This window comes from Corapipo altera, unplaced genomic scaffold (assembly GCF_003945725.1).
Source record: "Corapipo altera isolate COAL_440 unplaced genomic scaffold, ASM394572v1 2b, whole genome shotgun sequence".
Taxonomy (NCBI): Eukaryota; Metazoa; Chordata; class Aves; order Passeriformes; family Pipridae; genus Corapipo; species Corapipo altera.
The window spans coordinates 25862109-25879309 of NW_020884874.1; the positions used below are offsets into that span (position 1 = coordinate 25862109).

Sequence of the window (17201 nt, forward strand, 5' to 3'; positions counted from 1 at the left end):
CCAAAGCTACTATAACAGTACTTTATATAAGAGTGGTTATGCGAGTGCCTATATCAAGTTACATAATGGCCAATTACTGCGCATGGCTTGTCATAAAGTTTTGTTAATAAATAATACTTAACTTTACCATCCAGGAAAAATAAAGCTCAAAGTAAATCCTTTGTAAACGCTTGTATTTAGAGTATTCATAACCACATTCTCATGGTTCTGCTAACTTATATTAACAACCATTAGCACTGGTTTAAAAAGTAGCTGAGCTTGACAGCATTTCAACCTTAAGAAATTTTAAGTTATTTTGTCACAGAAAGTCAGGAAAGTGACTTTCTGGCAAGTGACTTCACAGGCAAGTCAGGAAAGCCTTAAGGAAAAGGTTTTACTAGAGAAAGAATGAGATTACCACAGGCAGAATACGCAGAGCTTCTGGTAAGAGGAGCTGAGGGTAAATGCAATGCCCTCACCAGGACATGCTCCCATCTTATACACACATAGGGATGCTGCCATTTGCTACTGAATAAAAAAATGAATCATGAAGAAATGCTGCACTCTCTTCAAACAACAAAAATAAAGTAAAAAAAACTCCACCCAAATACATATTAGTACAAGAGGACAATTTAATGACAGCATCTCTCATTTACTGAGAAATAACTCTGCAGAGGGAAAGGACTGGACAATGACCAGCATTTTATTTACAGAGGTCATGAGACATTTAGGTGATCTGTTCTTCTCAGGCAGTCTTTAATTAGAAAATTCCTAGAGAGAGCTCCTGCTCCCACTAGGTGCTTATTAAAAACTAAAGACAAATGGAGTTAGTAGCAAAGCCTAAGGAAGTGACAGAGAACTCAGGACGCTGGAAGGCAAGAGTCAGCTTCTGCTAGCATAGGGAGAGGCACTCAGAATGGGATGCTGGATCTTGAATGAAAAACTTTCAGTGCTGTTATTAGTGAGTATTTTTAGCATTAAAAAAATCTAATTGGATATATATAAATATTTTAAGCTTGTTTAAAAGACATTTTATGGTTTGCTTACAGTAATGTTCCCAAGTTTAATGTAAAACTTGCTATAAAATATTCAGTAGTCTTTTTATAACTAGTCTTAAAAAACAATTTAAAGGCTTGCTGTTTTATTTTTAATTATTTTTAAGTCCATTTACTTTAGTCCTCAGATAAAGGGAGGAGGGGGTTGCAATTCTAATTGAAATTATATTATGAATTATTTTTCAGAGGATTTGATGAATTGAGCATGGGGAGCAGAGAAAGGAATTTCCTCAGCTCCTAACTCCCTCTATTTTTGTGATTCTTTAATTTTAGCTTTTATTGCCTTTTTAGAGACAAGGTTAAGCCCTGTGTTTAAGAGCAAGTTTACCATGACACAGTAAATGTCATTTATATCCTCTATAGCGATGAGGATATGACCGTAATCCTACATTTGCTAAAAGACAGTGTCATTTGAGTAGGCATTTTTGATTTCTATCATCTGTGATCAAGAACTGCACTGCACACTGATTTTGAAACATCTCTCAGATACTCTTAAAACTATAACCATAATCAGTTTTAAATACATTAAAAAATACTGTAAGTGTCACTAACCTGTAGTCTTTCTGCTTTGTAGTTGGTGTGGCTGGCACTGAATTTCTATTTGTTTATTGATACCTTCCACTGGTATGAAGATGACAATGCTTACATTTATACACGGATTATGCTGGGAGTAAGTTTGAGTTTGATTGTTAAAGGGCTCCACAGGAAGACTGTATTCATAGTCTGATTTTACATACATCCTTCATAAAACTTTTGATGCTTCAACAGTAATTTTCCCACATAAGAGTATTATATTAATATTTTTCTTTTGCACTTCCTCTATCAAGCTTGTAATTTAATTTCTTTACACTGTTATATGTACAGTCAACCCTGGCTTGGGCAAGAGCTTCTGCAACGTGCCTTAATTTTAACTGCATGCTAATCCTGTTACCAGTCTGTAGAAACCTTATTTCATTCTTAAGAGGAGCAAGCATTGTAAGTACCATTTCTCAAATAGCCATATTATCCTCTCTTTTTATTTCTGTAGTTCAGCAGAATTATCCATATCAAACATTTTCCAAGGAATTTTAATTTTTTATAGAGAAGTCTGTACACTATTGCCTAGTTATTACCATTTAAATTGTCAGTATTCATGACTGAAGAGAAACAAATGGCTTGTTTAACACAGTACTCTAAATGCTACACTGATTTTGGCAGCTGCTGCATAGCATGGTGTCATGAAGAGAAAAGTGAGAAGCTACAAAAAAGGGACATAATAATGCAACTTGGCCAAATAGAGAAAATACATATCCATCATGTGTATTCTGTGTAGCTGCAAAGTGAAAACTGGAGAAAGAAAATGTACAGATAGATAAAAGTGCTTTAAGGCATATGCTTAAACCCTTCTGTCTAAGTAACCACCAGTCAGGTCTTCATTTGTGGTAAACATGTTTTTGTAACAGAGTGGTCATCTGCTCAGAGGCATCTACATTAACCTTGGAATCACACATAGGAAGTACTTGAGGCTTTAGTTCTACTAACTATAGCTTCAACTTACATTGAATTATTATAGTCAGAGCAATTCCAATGCCACATGTTTGGGTAAAAAAAATCACTGATCACTTCATGACTCCAAGAACAACAAGAATTTAGAAATGGTAGCATTCAGCTATTTTATTGTAAGCTGGTTCTTATTTCAGTTCTACCTTTTTTTTTTCCTTGATTGTTAGACTTAACTGTCAAGCAGTCTTTGGGCTGGGAATCAACGCTGTTATATAATTGAGTCCAGGAGCTCAGCATTTAACAAAAAAACAGTTGTCTTGGCCTTTTGAATCAGTTTGTGAATTAACACAAAATATATACTTGCCCACTTAGATGCTGAATAAGAACTCAGAGAACTGGAACTCTTCTCACAGATAATATTTTGCTCTTCTGGACAATATTCTGTTCTTGTGGAGCATGGTACAGAGCAACTTGACTGGCTCTAGTATGGTCAGTAGTGTGCTAGATCCAGTGACTCTCCAAGGAGATGCTGTGTATTGCACCCTGCGGTGCTCCAGATTTTTAGATGTATTAGCTGGGAAGCAATGTGGATAAATGCCAGGATCTTTGGCATGGCACCATGCCAGGTCATATCAGCAATCCAGACACCCACACCACCATTCAGAAACTGAATTCTGTCCAGGCTGTCTTGGTTCCAGCAGAGCATGTTAGTTTTGGCTCCTGAAGCCAGCACCCGGCCCCAGGCTGACTCTGCAGAAGCACCCAGCTGGTCGCGAGCACACCACTGTTGAGCACTTCTAATAGTGGATCAGCATGCAGCCACCTGAGGTGTAGACAGCCTCACCCCCCAGGGGTGTGCATTTCATGAAAGCACAGAAAATGTTTTCATTGCAAGCTCTTTGCCAGCAGCTCAGCTGTACTCATGCAGCTAAACCTGAGCTTGCAAAGCAAGCCTAGTGTTTTTTACAGCAAATCAGTTAATCGCCAGCCCAGATAAACCACTCACAAATCATAGCTAAATGTAGCAGAGCTTTATCAAACCCTTTTTTGAGCCACCAACATAGGGTGAATAGCTTCAGAAATCCAGGAGTGTCACTATGCTGGAAACAGTTACCTGAGACCCAAAACTAGCCCAAAACTTCCACTGAATCCCTTCAACATTCCATTCTAAAATGTACTGAACTCTTCTGTTCCCCTCTCCAAAATGTGAGTTCTAAACACTAAAAGAATGATATAAAACAAGTTCTGCTTTTTCACCAAGTGCTGTGGAGGAGCACTGAGGAGACAGCTTGACAAAAACATCACATTTCACAAGATGGTTGCCTATGGAATAGCTGTAAATGCAAGTAAGCTTTTTTTGGTTTTATTTTTTTTTCTTATTTGCCTTCAAACTGTTCTGAATTTCACAGTGATTCTGCCTAATGCTGTAATCCCCATCAGCTCTGAGACATGCTATTTTAGTGCAATCATTTGTTGACTGCAGTTTTAAATATGTGTGGGAGTCCCATCTGATTAACCATTTGTAACCTTTTGTGCTTGAAAAAAGTTTGACTATTAAGGCAGTAAACTTTCAACCTGGATAGTAACTATCAGTTGCCGCGTAATTAATCTGACCAATTTATGTGCTCTTAACATTTAGTGTAAATAACTCTCATTAAATTCCTGAGTGTAGATGTTTGGGGAGATAACACAGCATTACTGTCTGATTTCCTGAGGAAGTGATGCTTACGAGTCACGCCACACATCTTTCCATCAATACCTCTTCAATAATTTTTCAACTAGATAATAAATTTAATCTGAATTTTAGAGAGGTATCTGTCTCAAAAAACCAGTGAATTCCTACATATTTATTTTAAGTAGGTGATGGGCACATGGAACTAATAGCCCCCTTGAGGGAAAAACAGGATCTTCAGAACAAAATGTATCTCTTCTCCTGATCCTAGTGACTTACAGAGCTATAGATGTTTGTTTACCTGACTGGGAAGAAGAATAGCACCTTCCTGCTCTCCAAGTAGTTAAAGTACCTGGAGAAGATTGAAGTTTGTAGAAGACAAGGGGAACAGGAGACAGCATGAGGAAGAGGGATGTGCAAAGAAGAATGTACAGAAGCAAATATGAAGAAGGACATGAGTGCATTAGAGATGGACAGGTATTTGAGGCAGATGGTTCTCTTAGAAAATGTGAAGGAGACAGAGGAATTAATCAGGGCTATTTGCAAGCATAAGACATTGTAGGGTAACAGTTCTACCCCCAGGCTGTCAGTGTGGATCTTGGTCTCAATATTTTTTTCAGCCTGCATGAGGGAGCTGCTTTTGCATGTATAGGCTGTTAATGTCCTCATGCAGTGAGACAAGAATATGAAGTCAGGATTGCCAATAGGAATGAATAGCTGTTTGTCTTTTGCATGTCATGGTAAAGAATTCAGAGGAGAAGGCTAGGGGATGCAAACATTCATCTTGTCCTGTACTATGATGATTTACTTATCTGTCATGTCCATTCATTTATTAGAACTCAGTTTCAGCATAAAACGGATTCCTACAGAATGCAACATTGCTTCTTTAATTAATAAACCAACCCTGAAATGTAGATTAACCAACTTCTACTTGGTGTATTATAGGTCAGGCTCCAAAAAGAAAGTAAAATTGCACAGTCAAACCTTTCATGTTTTTGGCTTTTACATTCATATTAAAATGTTTCCTAGTGCATTAAGGTGGACAGTTTGGGAAGTGCAAGTCTATCAGAAAAGTGATTACTTTATGGCTTCAGTAATTCCAAGGAAAAAGACACAGGAGCTGATGTGAAAGCATTATCATTTTATTCTATCACTCTCTAGGGAGAAAATGAGTGTTCATTGTTGGGTTGTTATTTGGATTGGGTTTATTGTTTTTTTCTAAAATATAAAATGGACGAATAGTTGATGAGCTATTTCAGGAAGAAAACACAGTATAGGGAGGTCTAATGAACAAAGCATGACAACTTATGAATTCGTGCTTCCCTAACAGTCAAGTGAGAAAAAACTATCATATTTAGGAAAACATTACATCGCTGTATAGCCAGACTTGGGTAAAGAACAGCCAGAAACTCAATTGCCTGAAATTAAATTTAAAATTCCTTTAAAAAAAAGTCTACAGCACACATTGTGACAGAAAAGCAATGTTTCAGAGTAAAGAGGTACCCACAAGTAAACTGAATCCCTTTTAATAAAATCTAACACTGTTAAAATGATGTGTAAATAGATGCCATTTTCCTCTCAACTGACACATTATTTATCCAAGTTCTACCTATACTGCCTTTTATTACACAAAAACATAGTCAACTCCTATTAGTCTATTGCAATTTAGTAATTCTTAGTTAGATGAATGTTCTCCCATCTATGATCAATAGCCTAAATGTGGCAGCAAGAAGTTAAACCAATTTGAAGATCAGATCAGAAAGCTCAGCCTCCCAATATAAAATCTTAGACTCCTTTATTATTTAAGTAACATGTATTCATCTCGGCTTGCCAGGTGGTGTTATTCCAGCATATTCATTTAATGGCATGCTAAAAATAGTCAGTGCAACATTAGTATTGTCTGGTTTCTAACAGGAAGCCAACTCAGCTGAGGTGTGCATGGCCCCAAAAAAAGTACATCTGTACCTTTAATTTTTCATCAGGTCCAATACAAATTCAAGAGTAGACTTTAATTGGTCAGGTCATAAAGGGATATAATTAGAGAATAGTGGAACAGGGAAGCTGGAGGAAAGAGAGAGAGTAAACAATGCTATCTTTAATCAAGGGCATCATTGAAAATTCAGTAAAGGGAATTCTGCTTACTTTGGCTTTCTGCGTTCTGCATGCCTGTCTGTGATAAGAGCTGTCTGGGAGTTTTTCAGACACTAATAAATCTTCCTTATAGAGTCGTAACCTTACTAGAATAAAATCAGAGTTTCATGCACTCTCAGTTTGATCAGTGCAAATAATTCTCTGCTTTCTGATGCAAAAGCAACTTTACAGTTGAGAAGCAGTGGTCTGAAACTTAAAGATAGCAAATAAAGTTTTGTACAACTCCTCCCTCTTACTGTTTTTACCCTCTTAAGAAAGTACATTCATACATTTTCTGAAGTGGGTAGAGTTATGGGGGATTTTTTTTTTGCTTTGACATGTTGTGCACATCTTGAAGAATAAATTGATTCTTGCATTGTATTGATGTTTGCAGAAAGGTTATATAGATATTTTGCTCCAACAATCTTTGAATTATGATATTAATAAAGTTTAAGCAATTAAGGAAAAATAGGGGAAGAACAGCAATTCCGGCAGTGTGATTTTCTTTAAAAACGTGCAAAATGCAGAGAGAAGTATGGTGATGCCAGGTGTGTTTGGCTTCTGACAAGCACTGAAAAATCTATAGCTAAAAATACTAGAAAACCTTTCAATTTTCAACCACTTTTTGGTAGATTATGAGAAGAGCTTTGGTGATCTGAGTCACATTTTCGTGTAAGCAACTAAGTTTTCAGGGAACTAGATGCTTATCTTCCAAAGAGGTTTAGCTGATATCTCAGTGTTGTACTTCCAGAAATTACAGAAAATCAAACTTCCATTAAACTTCCTTTTTTTTCCAGTCAGATTGTTTAAATCCAGACTTAGTGCAAGCACTAGGAAGGAAACTATATTAAAGATTATAAGCTTCCAGCTAAGATAAAAAAATGATCCAAGTCATGTTCTTCTTTGATGTTTATAACCATTCTTAAAAAAAAAAATCCAATGCAAGTATGTGTGTGGTCACTACTGTAATTTTTACACAGCGTGTGCTTTTTTTAGTCCACAAAGACAACATGTAGTTGAATTAAGGGTTTCGTGTAACCAGAAATGGCACGAGGCAGTGGGTGGGCAGAAAGAACTCAAGCTTGATCGGGGGCAGAATTCCCCGTGTCTGGGTTATCTGCTTGAAAAGCTGTTCTCTTCATTGTGGGTAGAAAGGCTGAGATTTGATCCTTTTACTTTATCATGATAGGCTGGTTAACCAAAACATTTAACTTCTAGCTGCAAGCTTCAATTTGATTATTATCCTGTACAGGCATGCAGAAAAAGAAAGAGTGAAATCTTTCCTCAGATAAACACATGCAATCTCTGTTTAGTTCAATGAGAGTCATGCATGCTTCACTGAAGGCACAATTGGCTGAATAAGAGTAGCTAAATTGACCAGACTTTCAAGATAATTTAATTACATCTCTTTGTATTTAAGAATATCTACAGTAAACACCATGCTCTAATAGCAATCCTATTCCTCCCTCTCCTTCCAATAAAATCTTTTATTTGATCTCAGAGGTGGACTAGATAGAACATCTCAGGGTCAAATACAAATTAATGTACGTTAAGTGCTTCAGAGGTTCCAGATGTTGTTATAAACAACAGTCAAAATCCTTCAGTCTTCATGAACACTATAAAAAAGGATTTTATTTGAAAGGTTGGATGATTTATTTCATATGTTATACTTGGTCATGCAGAATGAGGGAAAAATTGAACTGAAAATCCTGAGATGTAGTACCTTAAACTTTGCCCTCATGGTTAACTTATCTAAGTGGTGCAGGGAAAAAAAAAACCCAACTGTTGTAACCTCAGATTTCAGAAATCTGCATATTAATTTTGGAATTGCTTAGTAAATGCTATACACTGCAAACTTTCAGAAAATGCACTTTAGGGATGTAAAATATTTTAGTTAATGGCAATGTGTTCAGTGCCAGACTTTTTAGTCTGCTACAACTATTGTACATTAAATGAACCACACTGAAAATGGAATTAAATCTTTGCATTACTCTTACCATCCAGCTATAATTCATTTTTAGAGTGCATCCTTTTTGCTAGCAGCGCACGAAAAACCATCAGAAGCATTAATCTAATAACACGCCAGGCAATACGTAAGATCATGAAAAACTCAGGTAAACTAACATATTCAGTACATCATTAGTTTGAATGTTAATATTTTCAAATGTATCATTATGCTCTATACATTAAAATCTACTACAGAAAACTTACAGAAAAAAAACAAAAAAAACAACTCTCCTGTTCATTCCGGAAGTCTTCTACACTTGTAATATCCTCTACCTGTCAGATGAAAGCTGGAGAGAAGCCACCCAGGAGGCATGTTGGAGTAAATCCCAAAGAAGATGATGTTTCCATTGACAGAAACACTTACAGTGAAACAGAACAATATGCAATCCTTTAATGGATTGCAGAAAAATCTTACTTGGTTAGATTGCAGAAAGTGGATCTCTTCCTCCAGGGAAAAGTTACAACATGACTACTCTTCATTAAACCTTAGGCTTGAGACCTTCTTGAGAAACTATATCCATTCAACCCATTATTTTTCTGTCCAAGATGAGAAATACTCTGTTAGGAAATGTGAACCTCTGTCTGTCTGGAGGAAACTACCACCTCATTTTACTCTCAACAGTCAGCATATACTAAATAGCACTAGATTTCCTGTCACTGCTGACATGACTAGAATTCGTACAAATCATGTACAACCCTGCCCTTTGAGGAAAGTGCAATGTTTTATAGCCTTTTAAATAACAGAAATGCCATCATTTCATGTGAATGCTTTACAGTTTGCACTATCACTTAAAAAAAAAATCTATTGTTCGGGAGGTGAAAGGGAGAGAGTGTGTTTTACTAGGAACACAGATTCAAACCTCCACATCTAGTCAATGTTGCTATTTTAAATTAGCAAGGATAGTCCAAAACCTCCAGCTGAGAGTCTGTAGGGAACCCTTGGTAAACCACCGCTACGGATCATAACTGTGTGAAACTCACATGGTCCCAAGGCTATGGTGACTATTACATCAGAGTTATAAAGAGCATCCTGCAGGTATAGAGGGCAAGAGGCCCAAGTTACATTAATCATAAGTGGGTGCCAAAATAAAACTGCTTTGTAGAAGTCCACTCAGAGATTCGTTGTCAGGACTTTCCATCCTTTGAAAGTTTTCTCTCCTCTGTCTCTTAGTCCAGTACCAGACTATGTTCAGCATGTAACTCCACAACTTACCAAAGACAGCAGTCTGTTACTCCAAACTCCTGTCCTGCAAGTGAGCTCTTTTACATGTCAAAGAAATCAGGATCTCATAAAGCAATGACTTGGTTCCCTTCCAGCTGGACCTGACAACATCCTTACCAGGCCAACACATCTGTTCTGAAAGAAGACCCTTGCAGCAACAGTTCCTCCCGTCCCACTCAGCACTTGAAAGTGCTGTTATGCTTAAGTATATCAACAGTGTTTATATACTGCTTATACATCAGTTGTACACTGGAGAACAGATTGCCACAGCCCCCACACAGCTGTCACCTAAACCGTGCAGCTCAGAGCTTCTTGAGCTTTTGGGTTTTGACAGTCAGAACTCACACATCTCACTCACTGCTTGTGGTCTGGTGTAACCTTTCTTCCAGTATCCCAGAGCTGCTGAGGTGCTGGGAGCACCCTCATGTGCAGACTCTGGGAAGCATCTTCTACTGGATGCTAGCCAGATTGTTTCACATGCAGCACCTTATCCATAACAATGTGTGCAGGACATGCCCGATCACTGAATCCAATACCCTCTGATGCTCACAGTCACATCATAGACACTCTTTCAGAAAATTACCAACCTTCAGCTGAAATCTGCTTAGATTGCTTGATCCCATTATCCCCTTTATTGAAAGGTTATTTTAGAGTCTCATTCCTTTGATGACTTGAATCTGTCTTTTAATTTCCAGGCTCATTTTATCTCTGTGCAGTTCATACCCATTTGGATTCAGTCTCTATTCTACTGAAGCTATTGCAGCCTGTATAAATAACTTATTATTTATTGGGCCAAAGATTCAGAAAAAATAGGAGCTTGATTTTGCAGTTTGGGTGCTCAGAATATTCACTTGGGATGACTGTGTCAATAAATATTTGATTATTTTTATTATGGGTTTCATCAGGATACAGCTCAAAAGAGAATAACCAGTGACTAGGACGTGATTTGGTTTAAAGCTTTACTTTAAATTTAATGTAACTAGGATTTTAAAGTAGGTCTTTCATCTCCCAGTAAATGTCTAAGCATGAGGCAATGAGGTGAAGCAGGTGTCAATGAGTAGCAATGCGGAGTCCCGAAGCTAATATGACATTTTGGATGAAGTGCAACCTTGACAATCAACCAACGACAGCACATCTACTGCTCTAGAAGGATCACCACATAAATACAGAGTGCAAATAGTCTCTTTCCAGCCTGGACACTTGGGATAACCTACTGGTGGGGGGAAGAGTGCAATGTTCTCCCTTTTTGCACTGGTTGCTTTAAACACTTCCATGGGCAGCATCCTACCTTAACACATATTCCCATGCACACAGCTCTCTCCCCAGGTGCTGCAGAGGAGCTGGACTCCAGCATGTAGAATGAGGGAGCTCACTAAGTGGGTAGGCACATAAAAGACTTAGCAATACCAAAGTCCTTACGCATTTAATCCTGTGTTTTCATCCATGATTATAGAGTGACTAGCACAGTAAGACATTACTTTCATGCATGTAGTTACAATTAAAAAAAAGGGAGAAAAAAACAAGTGGAAGAGGAAAGAAGGAAAAAAGAAGAAGAAAGAAGAAAGAAGAAGAAAGAAAGTAGAAAGAAAAAGGAAAAAGAAGCAAATAAGGGAAGAAAGAAGAGCGATGAGAGAAAAGAGGGGAGAAAAGAGAAAAAAAGAATCTTTTTTTGAGAGAATATTGTTCAGGGAAGCAGATCATATTTGGTTTACTACAAATGCTGCCTTTTAGAAAGGTTTTTTTTAAATAATCAGGGACAGAAACAGATAACCACTGAAGGAGAGATGATAACAGTAAGCTAATTATCAGAACTAGAAATAGCATATCCTAATAGCTCTACTGTAAACATATAATTATTTTTCATTGTCATTTTTTCATTCTTTGCCTTTTAATATTTTGCATTAGTTACAGCTTTCCTGTAATGGATTTGAGAATCTCTCATATTGAAAAATGAAATTCTGTACCTATCTTGTTTGTGATTTTATCTATGTTAGCCAATAATAAAACAAATTCCTTCCTTTTCCACTCTTGAAATAATCCTGTTTCCACCCAGGAAAATAATTACAGGAGAGTTTTTACTTCAGTCTGAGGCATTTTTCTAAACTGACCATTTCATATACCTTTTGGGAGCAGGCCAGAAGCAGAGGCAATATATAATGCTCAGGACAAATCAGATGTAACATTGTGATTCGCAATTCTCCCTTAAAATCATAGTTCCTGTGGCTTCCCCAGGCTCCATCTACATAAAATAATGCTACAGTTACTTTTTAATAGGGAACAGATTTTAAGTGCATCTCTTAAAGATCAGTAGTGCAAGTTGCAAACAGGTCTATGATTAAAACAGTCAACTCAGTGTCCCATGTAGCAAGGGTAAACCATTGCACATCCCAGTATATTAATAAAAAATAGGAATTTAAATAAGTTTACCTAATTTTGAACAATTCAAAAGCAGTGGCACACACTTTTACATCAGCTCTCAAGAGGCCCGTTGTGATGACACTGAAGACTGCAGGACACTTGACTGTAAACCTGGGAGGTGACGTTGGAGCTAGTCCTCTCCTATGGGAAGCAGTTGCTTCAAATTAGACATGCATTTGATAAAATTCTCTTTTTATTGTCAGCTTAACCCAGGCAAAACTCATAGTTTATGCCCAAGCTTTTCAAATAGCTCACAGTGTGCATAGTGAACTTCCTTCTGGCGCTCTGCACACATACAAGTGTGTCTGTAATTTCACACTACTCTTTCTCTCATGCAGCCATCCATATTGTTGCCCACTTGATCAACATCGAGCGGTATCACACCAGCCAGTCAAAAGAAGCTGGGGAGTTAAGGAACAAACTTTCTGGTCTTGGCAAGAGCCCAAATGAAAGCTACTTGAACCCAATCAGGACCTATGAAACAGTAAGCTGTCACTTTTTGGTTTTCTCATCTACAAAGTTTTCCTCTGTGGATTCTATTGTCAGTAAAACTGTATTTCAAAGCCTTTTAACCAGAGAGAGAAGGTGCTGCCAAAGGTTAACCTCAATTTCAGCTGAAAACACTTACTCAGAGCTGCAATTTTCAGGTTACTCAGCTCAAAGAAATGTCTACAGTATTTTAATTAGTTTGTCAGGAGGCAGCTGGTGGGGGGAGGATAAGGAGTGTTGTGAATAGTAGGCAATAAAATGAACCTGCAAAGAATTTTAAAAAACCTCAAAACTCAATTATCAATACATGGAACAAACACAACATTTTTTCAGAAAGAAAAAACCAAACAGCAATAGCACTTCACAGTATTTTTTTTCACATTTACTATTTGTCTCTCCCCATGGTTGTGCAGCATCTTTGCAATCTGGGGGTTGATTCTGCCTTGTTACATGTAGAGTGTGGCTGCCCAGGAAAGGGCACATTCAAAAACATGCAGAGGCTTGCTGCATATAGGAAGCAGTGCAGGGGGAAGCTGGTGCTGCTGTGTGCTCTTCAGAGCCTAGCAGGACTACTGGCTTCTCAACCCTGCGAATAAATGGTTCTGCTTGCTTTGGGGAAGGAAGTGACTGTGCCTCCTGTCCACTTCCTTGGATACACCCCAACAGCATTATAAGCTCTTCCTTATAATATTTATAATATAACAAAAAGCAGAGCCTTTCTGCACGGTAGGCATGCAAACCATGCAAAAGTTAATAAGCTTTTTTCCTTATTCCATTATAGTACACATCACATTTATGTTATATGTTTCCTTGTGTATTCTGTTGCATACTGTTACATATTCCAGGGTTGAAATGGCCATGGTGAGATGCCCAAAATATTGTTTCTGCTCTTTAGAAAATTTCCACATAGTCAGCATGAAATAAGGACTACTTGAACACCACAGAGGGGGGCTCTGTCAACCAGCAATGCTCTCCACTGAAACAAGAAACAAAGTGGCTGTACAGCCATTGATAGGATTCAATAGTACTTTCCAGATGCAAGGCTTGTTCTGCTTTTTCTTAGTTCCTCTCCAGTTTAGATAGTGTGGGTTTTTTCATCTTTCAAAGCAAACAAGTAAACAATTCTCAAATTTGAAGAAAATCAAGCAAATTAATGCAGTCAATGGTATGAATGGAAAAGTCTCCATGTTAGTATAGACAAAGTAGTCAGGTTTATCAAAACAGGACAGCAAGCTAAGGGCTTAGCTGCACAGTCTTTCAGTACACCCAGTGACCACTTTCACTGCATGCACGTGACATGATCCTCAGGAGCTGAACAAAGCTCACAGCTCTGAACAGGAACTTACCATCTTTCAGTATGCATTTTTTTCTCCACTGAGCATTCCCATGGTGATATAATTGTGAGGTAGACCTCTAATTAGCATTAAGATCCTAAATACCCTTGAGGAGGTAGGCTAGAAATTTTCGAGATCCTTTCCCAGTAATATACTCCACAATTACCTTTCAATTTACAGCCTAGATTTTATTCTAACCTCTAATATTTATATTTCTTTTATCACCCACTTGTGTCTTAGTAGCTACACTCAGAATTCATAAATTATGAAGGAAAGCAAACCAAAGATTGCTTCTAACTTCAGAGAATAAATTCTGAGATCAACAACTCAGGCTTTCTTTTCAGTTTCATCCTACTCCCATAGAAGTAATGTACTAAGTGTCTCTGACATTTTTCCTTGTTTCATCTCAACATGCAAACTAGCCACTGTAGTGGAAATGTTCAAAATATCACCTAGATCAATCCTGTTAGTATGTAATAGGATCTGAACACACTCTTCACAGGTACCAATTTGAAGCTGTACTGTGCGCTGTCAAGCGTGAACATTTGAAAGAATGATTTTACTGTAAAAAGTGACTGTAAAAATGGTATTGTGGAATTTTCTCACCTCTAGGATTTCCATATCAAATAAGTGCGCTTTACAAGTACAATATAGGGTGTTTTTCTTCTCCTAGTGTATTAAGCTGTAGAACCAACTCAGGATCTAGAAGACATGCTGAGCTCCTGCATTCCTGTGCATCAGCACCAGGAAAACAGATATACATGCTTTGTAGGGCAAATGGGGACTTCATTTACACTCTGCTGGCACATTTAGCTTGATTCTCATCTTGCATGTGAGATTTTTATCATCATTCTTCACAATGTGCACTTTATAACTGCAATCAGCATCTGACTGTTGTGTTCAAAATACCCCTTCACTCTCACTTTAGTTTATTTTGGTGGGTTTAGACAGATGTACCAGACCTGTGCTGGTGTCTGTGAGTCATGAACAGGAAGGAACTTGTTCTAGCCCAGCATATTAACATTTCATCACTGAAAAGCATAAAAATGTAAATATAAATATGTCTTTAAAAAAATAAACCCAAGTATCATGCAATCTATCTCCAGATAAATGAAAGGAACAAGTAAACAAGATATGTTGTTTAAATAGAAGAGAGTATGCCATTTTTGTGCACCATTTCAGGGCTTCTACAAACCTACAACCCTTACTTTGAAGTAAAGTAAGCACAAAAGAGTTCCCCACCTTTGTGGTTGCAGGTTTCTTAGCACATCACTTTAACACCCTCACATGAATAAGCTGGTTTCTAATGCTGTTTTGCTTATTACATTTCTAGGCCTAATCTCTTCATTTCCCTAATAATTTTTCTTTTTTTTCTGAGGCCTTTTTATGTAAACAAAATTGATAAAAGCCCTAATGAGACTGTCTAATTTCCTCCTTTCGATTCCTGAAGCAAATAAGGGTCAGCAAACATTTGCATATCTGTTTGGGATAAGCCTGAGCGGAAATGGAGCAGAGGGATGGTTTTCTGTGCTGTTCTGTGATAAAATGAAGGTTTATCTTGCTTCCATGTCTTGTTCTGGTTTTGTTTCTATGCTGAAAATATATCTTAGATTTTGGCATCACATCTAATAGCAGCAACAGTAACCATAGTAACAGTAAAAGAAATAGTAATAAAAATAACAATTATAAAACCAATAACTACTAGTACTAATACTAATAATGTATTCTTATTCTAGAACACAACAGGAGAAGTACTAACCACCATAGCTGGAATAACTGGAGTTGTGATAACTGTGGCTTTAATTCTAATAATGACTTCATCCACTGAGCTCATCAGAAGGTCATGCTATGAGGTGTTCTGGTATACCCATCACCTCTTTGTGGTTTTCTTCACTGGTTTAATAATCCATGGCATGGGGTAGGTGTCTGCATAAACTACATGAGGTATATGTACACAGTTTGAGATGAAACACAGATCTTTTCTTGCTTACTAGCTACTGTACACATGGCTGCAATCAGTAGTAAAACTTTTCAGATCTGAGGGCAGTCATTTGGTTTTCACAGAAGCACAGAATGGTTTGTGTTAGAAGGGACCTTAATGATCACCTAGCTCCAAGTCCTCTGCCATGGGAAGGGACACCTCCCACTAGACGAGGTTGCTAAAAACCCCATCAGCCTGTCCTTGTTATCATAATAGACTTTTTATATATATTTCACAAATTCAGATGATATTGTCCACCACTAAAATACATACAGACTGTTACTGTTTGACACAGAGGAACTTTCTAACCCACAGCACTGTGTGCATATTTCTGTTTTCTGGAGGTACATGGATGGCATCACCATGAGGCAGGCAACAGGCCAGTACAATATTTTGTGGTGTGTTACTTTTCTCACCTCTTTCCTTGTGGTTTGGGAGTTGCCACATCCACTTTGGCTCTCAGTGTTCCTGAAACTGGCCCAATTAATTAGTCAATTTACAGAGGCAGAGCTGCAAACAAATGCTGCAAACTGTATCCCAGCCTGATTAAAATAACCCCCTGTTCTCTCTCTCTGGCAGAACTTTTAGAATCTAACTTCAAATAACCATAATGAACCCTTTAAAACCTGCAGCTTTGTAAGCTCCCTTTACCTAGCTAGCTGAACAACATTCCTCAGTAAGAGACTTCCCTGAAAAGGGAACACTTACTTAACAGCCCTACCAATACCATTCAATGAATGAGCTATTTGCTCCAGGCTGGGAGTGCACTGCAACCGAGCAGTTTCCTCTGGTCCCAGCACATACCTGCCACTACCCTGTTTATGAAAAGGAGTCAAAACCCAAGGTTTCATCCATTTCCCACTTCTTTGTCCTTCCCAGGTGGCAGAACAAAACTCACTCAAGCCTACCTACTTTTCTGTGTTTCTGTCTGAACTAGTGGCAGAGCCAAACTAAGTATGGAATGGAAAATTGAGAGAAACAATATGAAAAAAAACAGGGTTTCCCCATAAAAATCTTCCTTCTCTACCATAATCAACACCAGCTGAAACCCATTTGAACTGAACAGTCAGGATTGATATCTTTGGAAAAATTCACATCATTAACATTCTCAGAAGTAAAGGAGCTAGAATTTAATATGTTTTGAGTGTATACATCTAATTATGCTCCTCCAACTTTATTTGTAGCTTTTAAAAATGCATTTAGAAAGCAGTAAAGGAAAGAGAAGTTTGTCACTATTAAATTTTATCATTTACTAAACAATACCAGATGCTCAAATACAGAGGTCAAAGAGCCTGCTCTAGAGAACTTGGAAATCAAATTTTGCCACACACTGCAAAATGTACATTTCCTATGCAAGGACTCTCTGCAGTTCAGCTGCATTGAGATGTATACTAATACTATAATACAGTTCTTGCCTTTGGTCAAAAAGTCA

At 37.7% G+C, this 17201-nt stretch overlaps 1 protein-coding gene across 1 annotated transcript in view; it reads left to right on the forward strand.

The window, feature by feature from the left end:
- The first annotated feature begins 895 nt into the window (after positions 1-895).
- The window catches only part of NOX3 (NADPH oxidase 3), a 38103-nt gene continuing 21797 nt past the window's right edge, over positions 896-17201 (forward strand). The window contains exons 1-6 of the mRNA XM_027633862.1: positions 896-940; positions 1609-1704; positions 1899-2009; positions 3778-3862; positions 12304-12449; positions 15525-15706. Coding sequence (XP_027489663.1) covers positions 896-940; positions 1609-1704; positions 1899-2009; positions 3778-3862; positions 12304-12449; positions 15525-15706 — 665 coding nt within the window. The remainder of the gene's footprint in view (positions 941-1608; positions 1705-1898; positions 2010-3777; positions 3863-12303; positions 12450-15524; positions 15707-17201) is intronic.